Source organism: Anolis carolinensis, chromosome 2 (genome assembly GCF_035594765.1).
Source record: "Anolis carolinensis isolate JA03-04 chromosome 2, rAnoCar3.1.pri, whole genome shotgun sequence".
Lineage (NCBI taxonomy): Eukaryota > Metazoa > Chordata > Lepidosauria > Squamata > Dactyloidae > Anolis > Anolis carolinensis.
In genome coordinates this window covers 196,006,022-196,020,476 of record NC_085842.1, presented here as the reverse complement: position 1 = coordinate 196,020,476, position 14,455 = coordinate 196,006,022, and the positions used below count along the sequence as shown (strand labels likewise).

The following is a 14,455-nucleotide window of genomic DNA, read 5'->3' as shown; positions in this document are numbered from 1 at the left end:
GCCTTCTTCATTCTGCTCCAGAATGGCAGTTAGACCTTGGAAGGGGGGAGGGGAGTGCTCCCACTGGGTTGTTGTGTGTTTTCCGGACTGTATGGCCATATTCCAGAAGCATTCTCTCCTGACGTTTTGCCTGCATCTATGGCAGGCAGCCTCAGAGGTCTGTTGGAAACTAGGCAGGTGGAGTTGATACATAGATCTGTGGAATGTTCAGGGTGGGAGAAAGAACTTGTCTGCGTGCTTTGAATGCGATTTCCTGCTTGTTGGCAGGGGGCTGGACTGGATGATTAAAAAATGAGGCAGGTGTGAATGTTGTAATTAGTCACCTTGATTAACATTGAATAGCCTTGCAGCTTCAAGGTCTGGCTGCTTACTGCCTGTATGCTTGCCCACAATGCCTTGCCTCATGCAAAGAGGAAGAATTCTTTAAAGCTACAGCCAAGGACTGTGCTCCATGCAGTCATGCCGGCCACATGACCTTGGAGGTGTCTATGGACAACGCCGGCTCTTCGGCTTAGAAATGGAGATGAGCACCAACCCCCAGAGTCAGACATGACTGGACTTAACGTCAGGGGAAACCTTGACATTTACCTTTTACAGCCAAGGAGGTCGCTGTTGCCCCTTTTTGATCTAAAATTGTGCTCTCTTTATTTTATCTGTGGTTAGTTATTTATGCTTTCGACACGAATAAACGTAATGAACCCTAAGCTTCATACCTCTATGGTTGGGAAGAGCGGCAAATGAGGGCAAAGAGTTGGCGCGCGCCGTTCAGTCGGCTGCCACGTGACGCTTACCGACCAATCAGCGGCTAGGAAGCCTCGGAGCGCCCAATCAGGCTGCGGATTTCAGTGGCGCCTCGTTGGAATCCTCATTGTTGGGGGGAAGCGGTGTTTGGAGGAGGGTTGGAAGAAGGGCTGCCCGGCAGGGAGAAGTGAGGGAGATTTCCGCTTCGGAACTCGGTCTGGTAGGCGAAAGCTTAGTTCCTCAAGGTATAAGGGTGCTCTAGAACATGTGCAGAGTGCGTGCTGTCCACCTCCATGCCAGGTTAACCCCGGCAGTACTTAAAGTTTGTTATGTTGAGCAAGTTTGCTCTATATGCGTCATCGGTGGGGTTCTGTAGTTTACCCCCTCGCTGTTGGGTAAACTACAATTCCCACTATGGTGAGTCAGTCCCCTCAAACGCCTCCAGTAGGTTAAGTTAGTCATGGGGGTTCTGTGTGCCAAGTCCATCATTGGTGGAGGCCACAGTTTCCCTGGTTGTGAGTGAACTACAACTCCCAGAAAGGAAGGGCAGTTCCCCCCAAAAAACCCCAGTAATCAAATTTCGGCATATCCGGTATGTGTGCCAAGTTTGGTTCACATCCATCGGTGTTTGGGTTCACAGTGCTCTCTGGATGTAGGTGAACTACAACTCCCCCAAATGCAAGTGAATTTCCCGGAAAGACCTCCAGTATTTTTTGCTAGTCATGGGGGCTCTGTGTGTCAACTTTGGTCCAATTCCATCTTTGGTGGGTTCAGAGTTCTCATTGATTGCAGGCTAACTATAAATCCCAGTGGTCGTGGAAACAACCATTGTTTATAACATGAGAAGTGTGTGTGTGTGGGGGGGATAACCAGCAAAAATGTGGGAAATGGATTTCCTCCTTCAAACAACCCCCCCCCCATTAAAAAGAATTGTCTTTTTCTGCCTAAGCCCCCTTTTGGAGTCTGCCTGGAATGGGGAAACGTACCTATTATTATTACAGTAGAGTCTCACTTATCCAACATAAACGGGCTGGCAGAATGTTGGTTAAGTGAATATGTTGGATAATAAGGGGGGATCAAGGAAAAACCTATTAAACATCAAATTAGGTTATGATTTTACAAATGAAGCACCCAAACATCATGTTATACAACAAATTTGACAGAAAAAGTAGTTCAATACGCAGTAATGCTATGTAGTAATTAATGTATTTACGAATTTAGCACCAAAATATCACGATGTATTGAAAACATTGACTACAAAAATGTGTTGGATAATCCAGAACGTTGGATAAGCAAATGTTGGATAAGCGAGACTCTACTGTATTATTTCCCATTTTAATTTCTTAAAGGAGACTCAAAGCAAGATGCTGCAACCTGCAAGAGGCTAAAAACAGACATTTGTCCCTAATACACTGCCTCAATTGTTACCCTTGCCGCAATGACTCTTGACCAGATTGGGACATAATAAAACCCAACACCTTGCAATCTAGAATATTGCCCTCGTTGTAAAAGGAAGAGATACATGGCTGCATGTATTCACATTCTCATTCTAAGTAAATTATACTACATTGCATGTAAACTAGTATTTAAGTTCCCATGTACAGGCAAGTCTGAAGGAAATCTTGTGTCAGGCTTTGATTCCATGCTGTTTTTTGTTTGTTTTATAAAAGTGAGGTTGTTTTGATTTGGCTGCCCCTGCTGGGGACCTTTTTTTTCGTGTCAGGAGCAACTTGAGAAACTGTAAGTCGCTTCTGGTGTGAGAGAATTGGCCGTCTGCAAGGACGTTGCCCAGGGGACGCCCTGATGTTTTTGATGTTTTATCATCCTTGTGAGAGGCTTCTCTCATGTCCCCGCATGGAGCTGGAGCTGATAGAGGGAGCTCATCTGCGCTCTCCCCGGGTGGGATTCGAACCTGGCAGCCTTCAGATCAGCAACCCAATCTTCAAGCCACAAGGCTTTAATCCACTACGCCACCGGGGGCTGGGGACCATTAGAAGTGGTAAAGCAAGCTGCTATGGCCTGTATGATCTAGATTCAGTGGGCTGCAGGTCTATAAACTGCCTTCTTGGGGAATGCCCTGAATATTACTGGGATGAGGCTGGAGCCTGGACAGTCACCAACAGTTATCTCCTGGTAACTGTTGATGACTGTGTAAGAAAGAAGCCCCCAAACTGGTTCAAATCCTCCTCCTCTAACTTTGGCAGATCAACCTGTAATGGCTGGCCTCAGAGAGCAAATACCAGACATGGAACAGTTGAGCAATGAGCTGCTGAAACTGATGGCAGAAAACAAGGGGACGGAGAAGCTGAAGGACAACCTCCCCAAACAGGAGAAGATGTTTGACAAACTCCTGAATACTCAGAAGACGACAAAACAGCTTATCAAAGGTACAGCACACACTTAGAAATCAGCAATATACAGGGCCTTTAGGCAGACTTGTCTCCTAAATGGGAGAACCTAGTTAATAGATATATCCTACGCCCATAAACCATTGAGGAACTTAGTTGGTGTCATTGATCAGAAATTAATGAGGCAGGACTTAGGGGTATTTGGTCTTGCTGGGAGTGGGGAGGGCACCCATTTTTGTGTCTCAGCAAGGGAAGTGATGCCTTGCCCCCACACAGTTGCTCTCCCCTGCTTTAGGGCTTTACAAGTCATGGTCAGCACCTTGAATGAAGCCCCCATGCATGACGGGATTTGCTGACTTGGCGTAATGGATGAAATACAACCCCCCCGCCCCCCCCCCAAAAAACCCCACCAAAACACACCTTGATAACAACTTGATTCAGTTGTTCCCTGCAGATCTCATAGCTGCTGAGGAGGCGGCCGCCCAAAAACTTCATGAAAGGGAGCAAGAACTGAATGCAAGTCTCCAAAAGCTGAAGAAAATTGAAGATGAATTGTGTCAGCAAAACAAGGATGCGACACTGAGAACCAGCATCAAATATCCTTCCATGTGTCTATCTGATACCAAATCAAAGCTTTTCCTGGTGGGAGTCCAGCCTCTCTGTTTATTACATCATGGTAGTGGGGCTCTTTGGTAACTGGTAGGGCAAAATTTCAATTCCCCAGTGCTATTTTGGTATGGTAGGGATGGTACTTGCATCTAGCAGTTCTAGGTGAATTAGTCTGAAGGCTTTAATGGTTGGATCACTCAAATAGGATTCACTTTTGCCACCCCAAGATTTTCCCTTCTAAATTAGGACATCCAAGGCATCTTTCATTTATATGGTTTTGACTATTGATCTTTGATTATTCCTCTTGTTATTAGCCTTTCCAGAACAAGGAAGCAAAAATTGTGATTGTTTTCACAGGTGCCTGGGCTTCTTTTTCTATCCTCCTTTAATGGAAAGGACTAGATTTCTGTGTGAAGCTGATATTTTAAACACATAAGGTCCCATGTTTTGTACTAGATTTCTGCTGGTAAAAAGGGATCCTGGGGAGCTTGACTGGGAAATACTATCATGTGGGGAAACACAGACAATACTGGCCTTAATGGAGCAATTCTTTATACAGATTTTCTCTTTATATAGCAGTTCAAAATATATACCCATCACTGTGGCAGTTGGTGACCTTTATGTCAGAGCTACAGTGAATTTGTTCTGGCTTTTATTCAAAGGAACAATCTTGCTGATTAATCTGTTCTGATGTTTTGCCATCACTTGTGTATGTTCCTTCGATTTCATAGGATTGTCTTAGGCAAATAATATGCAGGTTTTGCTAGATTTTATTTCTGAAATATCACCATGGTGGGCCTTTGGTACCTTAAGGCATTTAGGTCCATTTGCCATCACTTACCCTGAGATAGAACTGAGTCAAGCAGATTCTTGAACTTTCTAGTTTACTTCCACAACTGATTGAGGGGTGGTCACCTGAGGCTCTTCCAATCTTGCTGGTCTGCAATCCCATTTGCTCCTAGTGATGGAACTTGTAGTCCTACATCATCTTAGTTGGTCTCAGTTTCCCATCTCTGAATGAATTCTTTGAAGAATTAGTTATTGGTGGTCCCACGTAGAACTGAGTAATCTGGGTTTTTTCTAATTCATTTGCACAGTATGGAAAAGAGTTGGAAAAGACCCCAAGGACCATCTTGTTTAAGCGCATACTGCCACGCAGGAACACACAATCAAAGCACTCCTGACAGATGGTCATCCAGCCTCTGCTTAAAAACTTTCAGGGAAAACCTCATTATGTTCTGATGCAGAATATTCCACTGCTGAACAGCTCTTAGATTTCATATCTTGTATTTGGTTTAGATTTCTAATATGCTGGGTTGGAAAGGTGTCAAGGACAGAACGCCACAAGGTTCAAGATAACAGAGTTTATTTAATTACAGAACTCAAAAATGCCCGTAAAACACAAAGGCCAGGCAATTTTAGCCTTTAGGAGCAAAAAAGGGACAAGGAAAAAATGTACAAAAGATAAACCGGATTAAACCGAAGTTTAATCTGGGTAAAAACAAACTGCTTGCTTCAGCCTGAGGGTAAACAAAACAAAAGCCGAGGAACACAAGATACAAAAGAATGCAACTAATTGGCAGCAGATTCCTCTCTGCTGCCAACACTGTGCTTAGAGGAACTTGCGTCGCTCCCACACACACAGCAGACAGGATTTCCAACACGAACAGATCAGCCAAGGATTGTAGCAGAAGAGTAGACCCAGTTCCTTTCCGTGGTTCAAAGCCAGAAGTAGACGTTTGTAGTTTCCAAGTCCAGAAGGGGGAAGGCAAGCCGTGGTCAGTTCAATCCGAGTTTTCAAAGCAGGAGATGGCGTCCGTCAAGAAGACGACGGAAGGTCAAGCTAATAAGAGTAAGCACAGGTTTGCACAAACAAATGCCCACACAATTCCTCCCGCCGTCTGACCCTGAATTCCAAAAACAACTTACGTCTCAGCACAGGAAAACACACCAGTCTTCAGGAAAGCGTCCCACACAGATCCCAAGCGTTTGTCCAGATTACCTTGCCCAACGCAATTTGCAATTGCTCCCAAGCCCCATTTTATGCCAGTTACAAATCCTCATCACTGTCAGCTGTCCTCCTTAACCCGGGCGTTTCCTCATCACTTTCCTCATCAGAGCTGGAACACCTCTGACTACGCCCCACAGCATCTCCAGCTGTGGATCCCGTCCCATCCCTCCAGCTAAGCCATGGGTCTAATCCTGAAAGTCCCCATTCATCTTCTATCCCATCATGACCAGTGGCACCCAATTCCTCCCTTACCCGAGTCCAATCCATCTCATCCTCCTCCGAGCTAACCAGCCCCTCCTCCATTCTCTCCGTAAACCCCTCAAAAGACTCGTCAGATGGTGCTGCAAAAATGTCTCGCAGTCTTTTTCTTTCTCGCTCCTCGAGAGTATCTGACTCTCGAGGAGTCTTACGCCCACGTCTGTCAGTAACAGAGCCATGAGGCTCAATCATAACACTATCCCCTCTCACAAAGGCCTCCTCCCCCGATGGCGGAGAAGTGGCAGTGATACCCTCCGCTATAGCACCACGACGACTAGAGGTATCAAGTTTCAACAGCGAACGATGAAAGACTGGATGGACCTTTAAACTAGACGGTAAACGCAAACGAAACGCAACAGAAGAAACCTTTTTAACGATAGGAAAGGGACCCAAATACCGAGGCGCAAACTTTCCCCCAGCCTGTTTAATATGTTTGGAAGATAACCACACCAAATCCCCTTCTTCCAACTCCTCCCCTGCCTGCCTGTGGCGGTCAGCCTGAGTCTTCTGCGTTGCCTTAGCTTCCAACAGTAAGCGACGGGCAACATCATGCAATGCAGCCATTTCCGAAGAGCGGTACACAGGGTCCGAAGAGACCACATTGGTCGACGGCGCCACACCTCCCCGTGGGTGAAAACCATAAGTTAGCTCAAATGGCGTATGCTGACTAGACGTGTGCACCGCATTGTTGTAAGCGAATTCCGCCACCGGTAACCACTTCACCCAAGCCGTGGGTTGATCTAAACAAAAACAACGCAGATACTGCTCTAAGAGCCCATTAACCCGTTCCGACTGTCCATCCGTTTGCGGATGAAAGGCTGAAGAAACGTTTAACTTAGTCCCCAAGCACTCATGGAAGTGTTTCCAAAAGCGTGACACAAATTGCGGAGCCCTATCTGAAATAATCACCTCGGGTGCTCCGTGCAAACGATAGATGTGCTTAGTAAATAGTAAGGCCAACGTAGGGGCCGCCGGAATGGTTGAACAAGGAATAAAATGAGCCAGTTTGCTAAATAAATCCACCACCACCCAAATACAAGTATAACCCCCAGACTTAGGTAAATCCGAAATAAAATCCATGGAAATGATTTGCCATGGCCTCTCTGGAACAGGTAGAGACGACAACAACCCTCTAGGGCGCCCAACAGGCGTCTTACTCTGCTGGCAAACAGCGCAGCTGTCACAAAAGCGCAAAATGTCTTGCCGCATCTTTGGCCACCAGTAGCTCCTGGTGATAAGCTGTACGGTCTTGAACCTGCCAAAGTGCCCAGCCATGGGTTCGTCATGGTGGGCTCTAATCACCTCCAACCTGAGGGCCCCCACTGGTACGTAAACCTGCCCCCTGCGTACCAATACTCCGTCTTGATCCTGTAGATGCGGCAGTATTGTACGGTTACCTGCTGATAGCAACATCAGTTGTTCCTGGGTCCACACATCATCCCTCTGAGCCTCAAGGATCTGGTCATGTAACCCGAGCTCATTGTCTACAACACATAGAGAGGCAGTAGGCAAGATGGTCTGACATACTACCTGCTCATTGGTCTTAAACTCCGGCTTGCGGGATAAAGCATCGGCCCGCAAGTTTGCCTTCCCCTCCACGAACTGCACCTTGAAGTTAAACCTGGAGAAAAACAAAGCCCATCGAATTTGACGCTGGTTTAACTTCTTTGCTGTTTGCAAGTGCTCTAAGTTCTTGTGATCAGATCTGACCACGATCTGGTGCCGTGCCCCTTCAAGCCAGTGCCGCCACACCTCAAACGCCACCTTAATCGCCAACAACTCCTTCTCCCATATGGTATAGTTCTGCTCGAAGGGTGTTAGTTGCCGCGAGTAAAATCCACAGGGACGCAAGGTCCCTGAGGAATCCTTCTGAGACAATACAGCCCCCAACGCGTAGCTAGAAGCGTCCGCTTCTACCACGAACGGTTTGTCAACATCAGGATGTGTTAGTATGTTATCCGATTGAAAACTAGACTTAAGTTGTAGAAACGCATCGTGAGCTTCCCGCCCCCACACAAATGGCTGTTTCTTACGCAGGAGCTGCGTCAAAGGTACCGTGAGCTTTGCAAAGTTCGGAATAAACTCCCGGTAGTAGTTAGCGAAACCTAAGAACCTTTGTACATCCTTCTTAGTCTTAAGTTCCTGCCATGAGTTGACGGCGTCAACCTTATGTGGGTCCATTTTAAGTTCCCTACCTGACACTACATGACCTAGGAACTCCACTTCAGGCACATGAAAGACGCACTTGGAAGCCTTGGCGAAAAGCCCATTAGCCCGCAGATGGTGCAGAACCTGCTTGACATGTTGACGATGTTCTTTCTCGTCCTTAGAAAAAATCAAGATATCATCCAAATAAATCACTAAAAATTGGTCAATTAGGTCCCTGAACACATCGTTCATGAACCTCTGGAAGACCGCGGGAGCATTGCAAAGTCCGAAAGGCATGACTCGGAACTCGTGGCATCCGAAACACGTGTTAAATGCCGTCTTCCATTCATCCCCTTCCCGTATACGGATTAAGTTATATGCCCCCCGCAGGTCAAGCTTGGTAAAGACCTTAGCCCCTTGCACCCTTGATAATAGTTCCGAGATTAAAGGTAGCGGGTACCTATCCCGAATGGTGTATTTGTTTAGGATCCGATAGTCGCAGACCAGCCTAAGTTCCCCAGTCTTTTTGGCTACAAAAAATACTGGTGCCGCAGTTGGTGAACTAGATGGGCGAATAAACCCCTTGGCTAAATTTTCATCTAGAAACTCCCGCAAAGCTTGCCTTTCCGGTACAGTCAAGGCATACAGCCTTCCTGCTGGCAATTTCGCACCTTCTGCTAACTTGATGGCGCAATCATATGGCCTGTGCGGTGGTAATTTGTCCGCTTCTCTTTTACAAAACACATCAGAGAACTCCCCATACTCAGCAGGCACTCCCTCCATATCAGATTGAGTAACATTCAGAATGCAACAGTCCTGCCTCTTTAAGGTTACTTTACGTGTCGCCCAATCTACTTGTGGATTTACTACAGCTAGCCAATCCATCCCCAGGATCACGTCATATCTAGGCAAGCTCGTAATATCCCACACAAACGTTCCCGTTACTCCCTGCACCTCCCACATTACTGCTGAGGTTTCATGGTTAACCACCCCAGTCTCCAGCAGTCTCCCATCTGCTCCTTCCACCCACACGTCGCATGCTTTGCGCACTCTAGGAATGCCATGCTTCCTAGCAAACTCAATATCTACATAAGAGACCGTAGCCCCTGAGTCCAGCAGTGCCAAAGTGGAAACAAGTTCCCTTCCCCCAACAGATAATGTAATGGATATGAAAACATGCTTCCTCCCCTCAGTTGACTGCTTGAGGAGCCCTAGTGCGTTGGACTCACGTCGCACTAGGGCTGGCCTTTTCCCGAAAGCTGGGAAGGTTTCACATTACAGGTTTTGGCAAAATGCCCCGCATTCCCACAGTACAAACACAAACCCAGCTGCCTCCTACGGCTCTTTTCCTCTGTAGACAGCTTTTTAAAGACCCCAAGCTCCATAGGCTCTTCCCCCATCACCACAGGTGCCCTGGTAATATGCATGGGTGGCGCACACATTGCTTTCGAGTGTCTACGAGCCTCGAACCTTGCGTCTAAACGCAGCACCTTAGCTACTAAGGCATCCCAATTTTCAGCCGGCTCCAAGCGTGCTAATTCATCCTGGAGCATATCACTTAACCCGGCAGTAAATAAAAGCATGAATGCATTTTCCCCCCAATCCAGCTGGTGGCGATACAAGTTAAACTTATTTAAGTAATCCAAAACAGTCCCCTTTCCCTGTTTCAACCGATACAGAGCCCACCCAGCATTCTCCGTGCGGAGAGGATCCCCAAAAGTGTCAATTAATAACTTTTTGAAATTATCCAAATTGTCTTTGACTGGGTCATTTCCCAAAATTAAATTAGTGGCCCATTGTCCTGCGGGACCGGTCAACAAACTCAAAATAAATGCCACCTTGCTAGTGTCTGTAGGAAAAGCATGAGCACTGAGCTGGGAAAAATAAAGCTCCACTTGTGCCAAAAAGGTTAGCAACTTGCACCTGGTCCCATCAAAGCGTTCAGGAGTCAAAACATGTCCTTTCACAGCATGAGCAGCTTGGCTAACGGTAAAAGCCGTTTGTAATTGGTCAAATTTGGCTCTTAACTCATCCATCGTCTTCCTGACGGGTTTATTGCTGCAATAAACTTTTTAATGGCGTTGGGCAATCTGTCAAGGACAGAACGCCACAAGGTTCAAGATAACAGAGTTTATTTAATTACAGAACTCAAAAATGCCCGTAAAACACAAAGGCCAGGCAATTTTAGCCTTTAGGAGCAAAAAAGGGACAAGGAAAAAATGTACAAAAGATAAACCGGATTAAACCGAAGTTTAATCTGGGTAAAAACAAACTGCTTGCTTCAGCCTGAGGGTAAACAAAACAAAAGCCGAGGAACACAAGATACAAAAGAATGCAACTAATTGGCAGCAGATTCCTCTCTGCTGCCAACACTGTGCTTAGAGGAACTTGCGTCGCTCCCACACACACAGCAGACAGGATTTCCAACACGAACAGATCAGCCAAGGATTGTAGCAGAAGAGTAGACCCAGTTCCTTTCCGTGGTTCAAAGCCAGAAGTAGACGTTTGTAGTTTCCAAGTCCAGAAGGGGGAAGGCAAGCCGTGGTCAGTTCAATCCGAGTTTTCAAAGCAGGAGATGGCGTCCGTCAAGAAGACGACGGAAGGTCAAGCTAATAAGAGTAAGCACAGGTTTGCACAAACAAATGCCCACACAATTCCTCCCGCCGTCTGACCCTGAATTCCAAAAACAACTTGCGTCTCAGCACAGGAAAACACACCAGTCTTCAGGAAAGCGTCCCACACAGATCCCAAGCGTTTGTCCAGATTACCTTGCCCAACGCAATTTGCAATTGCTCCCAAGCCCCATTTTATGCCAGTTACAAATCCTCATCACTGTCAGCTGTCCTCCTTAACCCGGGCGTTTCCTCATCACTTTCCTCATCAGAGCTGGAACACCTCTGACTACGCCCCACAGCATCTCCAGCTGTGGATCCCGTCCCATCCCTCCAGCTAAGCCATGGGTCTAATCCTGAAAGTCCCCATTCATCTTCTATCCCATCATGACCAGTGGCACCCAATTCCTCCCTTACCCGAGTCCAATCCATCTCATCCTCCTCCGAGCTAACCAGCCCCTCCTCCATTCTCTCCGTAAACCCCTCAAAAGACTCGTCAGATGGTGCTGCAAAAATGTCTCGCAGTCTTTTTCTTTCTCGCTCCTCGAGAGTATCTGACTCTCGAGGAGTCTTACGCCCACGTCTGTCAGTAACAGAGTCATGAGGCTCAATCATAACAAAGGGGTAGACAGTGCATCAGAATATGTTTCAGGAGATGGTGGCTGTAGAGAAGACCCTGCACCTACCATTAGTTGTTTCGGTACGATCTTGCCTGGGCCTGTGAAAGGGCATTGGATCACGATTGTCCAAAATGCTCTGTCAATTTATTGGAATCAAGTGTTTCTGTTGGTCCTTAACTCACAAGACATACAGAGTTAAATAAAGAGCTGGAGGCACTAAAAGAAGAAATCAGGCAGCAGGAGAGGAAAGCTGCTGAAAATGTCGACGCATCTACATCAGCCAAGTAAGTAGAGGTCTTCCCTTGCTCTTTTTCTCCCTGACCAACCAGTAGGAAGCAGGCAAAGGAAAGTTGGCTCTTGCATGATGTATTCTTTCTTCTTCACATGGAACTTTTTGACATTTGCATAGATCATGTTCATGTGGGTCCAGAAGGCATTTTTGGTCCATTTATACTTGTGTAGAGGCTAGCAGCTTAACACATAAGGCAGAGGAGAGAGGGGCACCTCTGGGTGAAGATTTTTACAGCACTTGAGAAAGTTATATTTTTGGACTACCATTGTCAGAGCATGGAAGATTCTAAAGTTAACCCAAAAATTGAACTTTTCTAAGCTTTGCACTTTTGTGTGTTGTTGAATGCTTCTGGAACATGGCCATGCAGCCCAAAAAACTCACAGCAAGCCATTAGGTAAAAGGTTACACTTCTCTTCTACTGTGAGCTTATCTATATATTCCATGGCGAGTTACTGTCTGACTAAACTTGTGTCTGCAATGAGGTGGAAATAGTATCAACTTGCCTTATATGCATATTTCAATATGTTTACATTACCCTGTAAACAACCAGTCCTCTTTCTCCTGAGAAGGTCAGACTATAAGAAGGATGGCAGGTACAGGAGAGATACAGAAATGTTTCAGAGGAGATGTTCTTTAGATTTACTTCCCTCTCTTTATTTTCTAAAAACTATGTAGCTGGTAGGGACAATGGGATATAGTGGTTTGAGCATTGTACTATGACTCGCGGCCATGGTTCCAGTCACTGGAAATCCAGAGTGAGCTTAGGCAAATCCCACTCTCTCAGCCCAAGAGGATGAAGGCATAGGCAAACCCCTCTAAACAAATCTGGCCAAGAAAACCTCATGATAGGGTCACTTTAGGGTTGCCATAAGTCAGAAACAACTTGAAAAATGTTCCCTCACCTACAATTTCAACATTTCTGGACGTGTTACATCTCTGAGGCAGACAATGGGAAAAGTTATTTTTTTCATGCTATAGCTTAAGATAACCTCATATACTCAATTATGTCCTGCAGGTACCTTGTACACCTTTATTACCAGATCAGCCACATTGACTGGGACTACTCCTGTGAGCCAAATATGATTAAAGGAAGTATCCTTTCTCCATAGGCAAATAGGTCTTTCCTGGGAGGGGCATTACGTACTTTTTTATTACCTTAACTGTTCTTTTGCACTTAGTCCATTATGGACCTGACATTGCCCAGCCTATCAACCTTGACAGCACCCTACACTCCCGTTGTTTTATCAGTGATTATTTGTGGAGTATGGTGAATACGTCCTGGTCAAAGAAGTAGCCCCTGAGCAACAGAAGCAAATACATGGTGGATGTTCCTATCAACAGTGATAAGTTTTGAGCAGTAGCTCTCCCCCCTCCCCAATGTGATTTCTGTACTCTCAAAATGTTTATTTAAATAAATACACGGACTGAAGATAATTTTTAGTACTAACCACAAAAAAGTGTTTTATTTGTATGAGAAGGAATTCCAAAAAACAGTTTTCTGCTGGAAGGCTGCACCACTGACGAGTAAGAAAGAGAAATCAATGCAGGGTGAGCCATTTCCCGTGGCTTAATACAAAAGCAGCTTAGTCCAGGACCCAATAGAGCCCTTGACTGTATGTTGGTCTGTGTTCGCTTACCTGCAGGTCATTAGTCCCAGAAGAACAAATCACAACAGTTCCTGCACCTGTCAGCTTTCTCTGTTATTTTGTTTTCCCACCTTGACAAATTTCCCAGTGGGGACAGAGTGCAGAAAAAAAATTGGGCACACCCAAAATGGGACTGTTTGTCAAAACAACTTGAAAGGAGCAAGGAATGGTCTATGTAGAAGATACTCCCACCCATCCATGCAAAGAATAGTTCTTAAATTATTCCTCACCCACAGGGATTGGAAGAGATGTGTGCAAATGAAGATTAAATCCTCTTCTGCAGCCCTCATAAGACATGTTTCTTCATGGTTGCCTCATTGCGTAAGTTCAGAACTTGGCTAGGCCAAGTTGGAGAGGCAGTAATAAATCAGCAATACCTAAAGCATGGAATAGCTGTTCTTTCCCACAGTTAACTCACTGGGCATTAAATTGTCACCTGTGTCCTTGGCACATTTCCTTAATTGCGGCAGAACAGGCCTTAGCCTGTCATAATACTGAATCCTCTCCAATGTCTTCCTCCACCTTAAGGGAAACTCAGTTCAGCTCTTGCTGCCTTCAGCAATTGCACTTCTGCTCATCAGTCTGCTTGCAACAGGGCTCCATGGTGATGGCCACACCCACACCACTACGGCCAGACGTCATGCGGGTTACCTCGGTCCAAGTATCGGTGGTGGGGTCATAGCATTCAACGCTGTCCAGGAAAATCTGGCCATCATAGCCACCTGCAGGGAGAGAAAAAACACAGTTAACAGTGGGATATAGGCCATGCTGTTTCAGCTAGGGTGGGATGGAATCAAATCAAATCATAAGTTCTCATGCATGGAATGGGACTAGCTCAGTGCTTTTCAAGGTACATATTCATGATCCCTGCATAGCACTGTGAAAGTCCCCCTAAGCCCACTTAGCATTAAGCAACCACTAGGATTGACGGGCTGCCCGATATTAACACCCCCCCCCCCCCCAAATTCCTGTGTGAGTAATCTCTAGCATGAGGGTGATTTGTGACATGAGTCATTCTTTTAGCTTTCATGTTAAGATCACTCACAGGAGCAGGGAACAACATCAGAGAGCCACTCCCTGATGGACAGACTTTGTTTACCCCAGCAGCTGCCTATCAGTAAGTGGGGTTTTGGGGACAAAATACAGTTTACAGTACCATGATTGTGGTCC

General features: G+C 46.0%; 2 protein-coding genes across 2 annotated transcripts in view; one reads left to right on the top strand and one right to left on the bottom strand.

Moving 5' to 3' along the window:
* The first annotated feature begins 764 nt into the window (after window positions 1-764).
* Window positions 765-13,073, top strand: spc24 (SPC24 component of NDC80 kinetochore complex). Its single transcript, XM_062974144.1, has 6 exons — window positions 765-961; window positions 2,946-3,128; window positions 3,544-3,686; window positions 11,540-11,631; window positions 12,655-12,731; window positions 12,818-13,073. Exons 2-6 carry the CDS (start codon window positions 2,957-2,959, stop codon window positions 12,931-12,933), a joined length of 600 nt encoding a protein of 199 aa, XP_062830214.1. The 5' UTR covers window positions 765-961; window positions 2,946-2,956; the 3' UTR covers window positions 12,934-13,073.
* Window positions 13,071-14,455, bottom strand: part of keap1 (kelch like ECH associated protein 1) — a 30,780-nt gene continuing 29,395 nt past the window's right edge. The window contains exon 6 of the mRNA XM_003216399.4: window positions 13,071-14,007. Coding sequence (XP_003216447.2) covers window positions 13,841-14,007 — 167 coding nt within the window. The 3' untranslated portion in view covers window positions 13,071-13,840. The remainder of the gene's footprint in view (window positions 14,008-14,455) is intronic.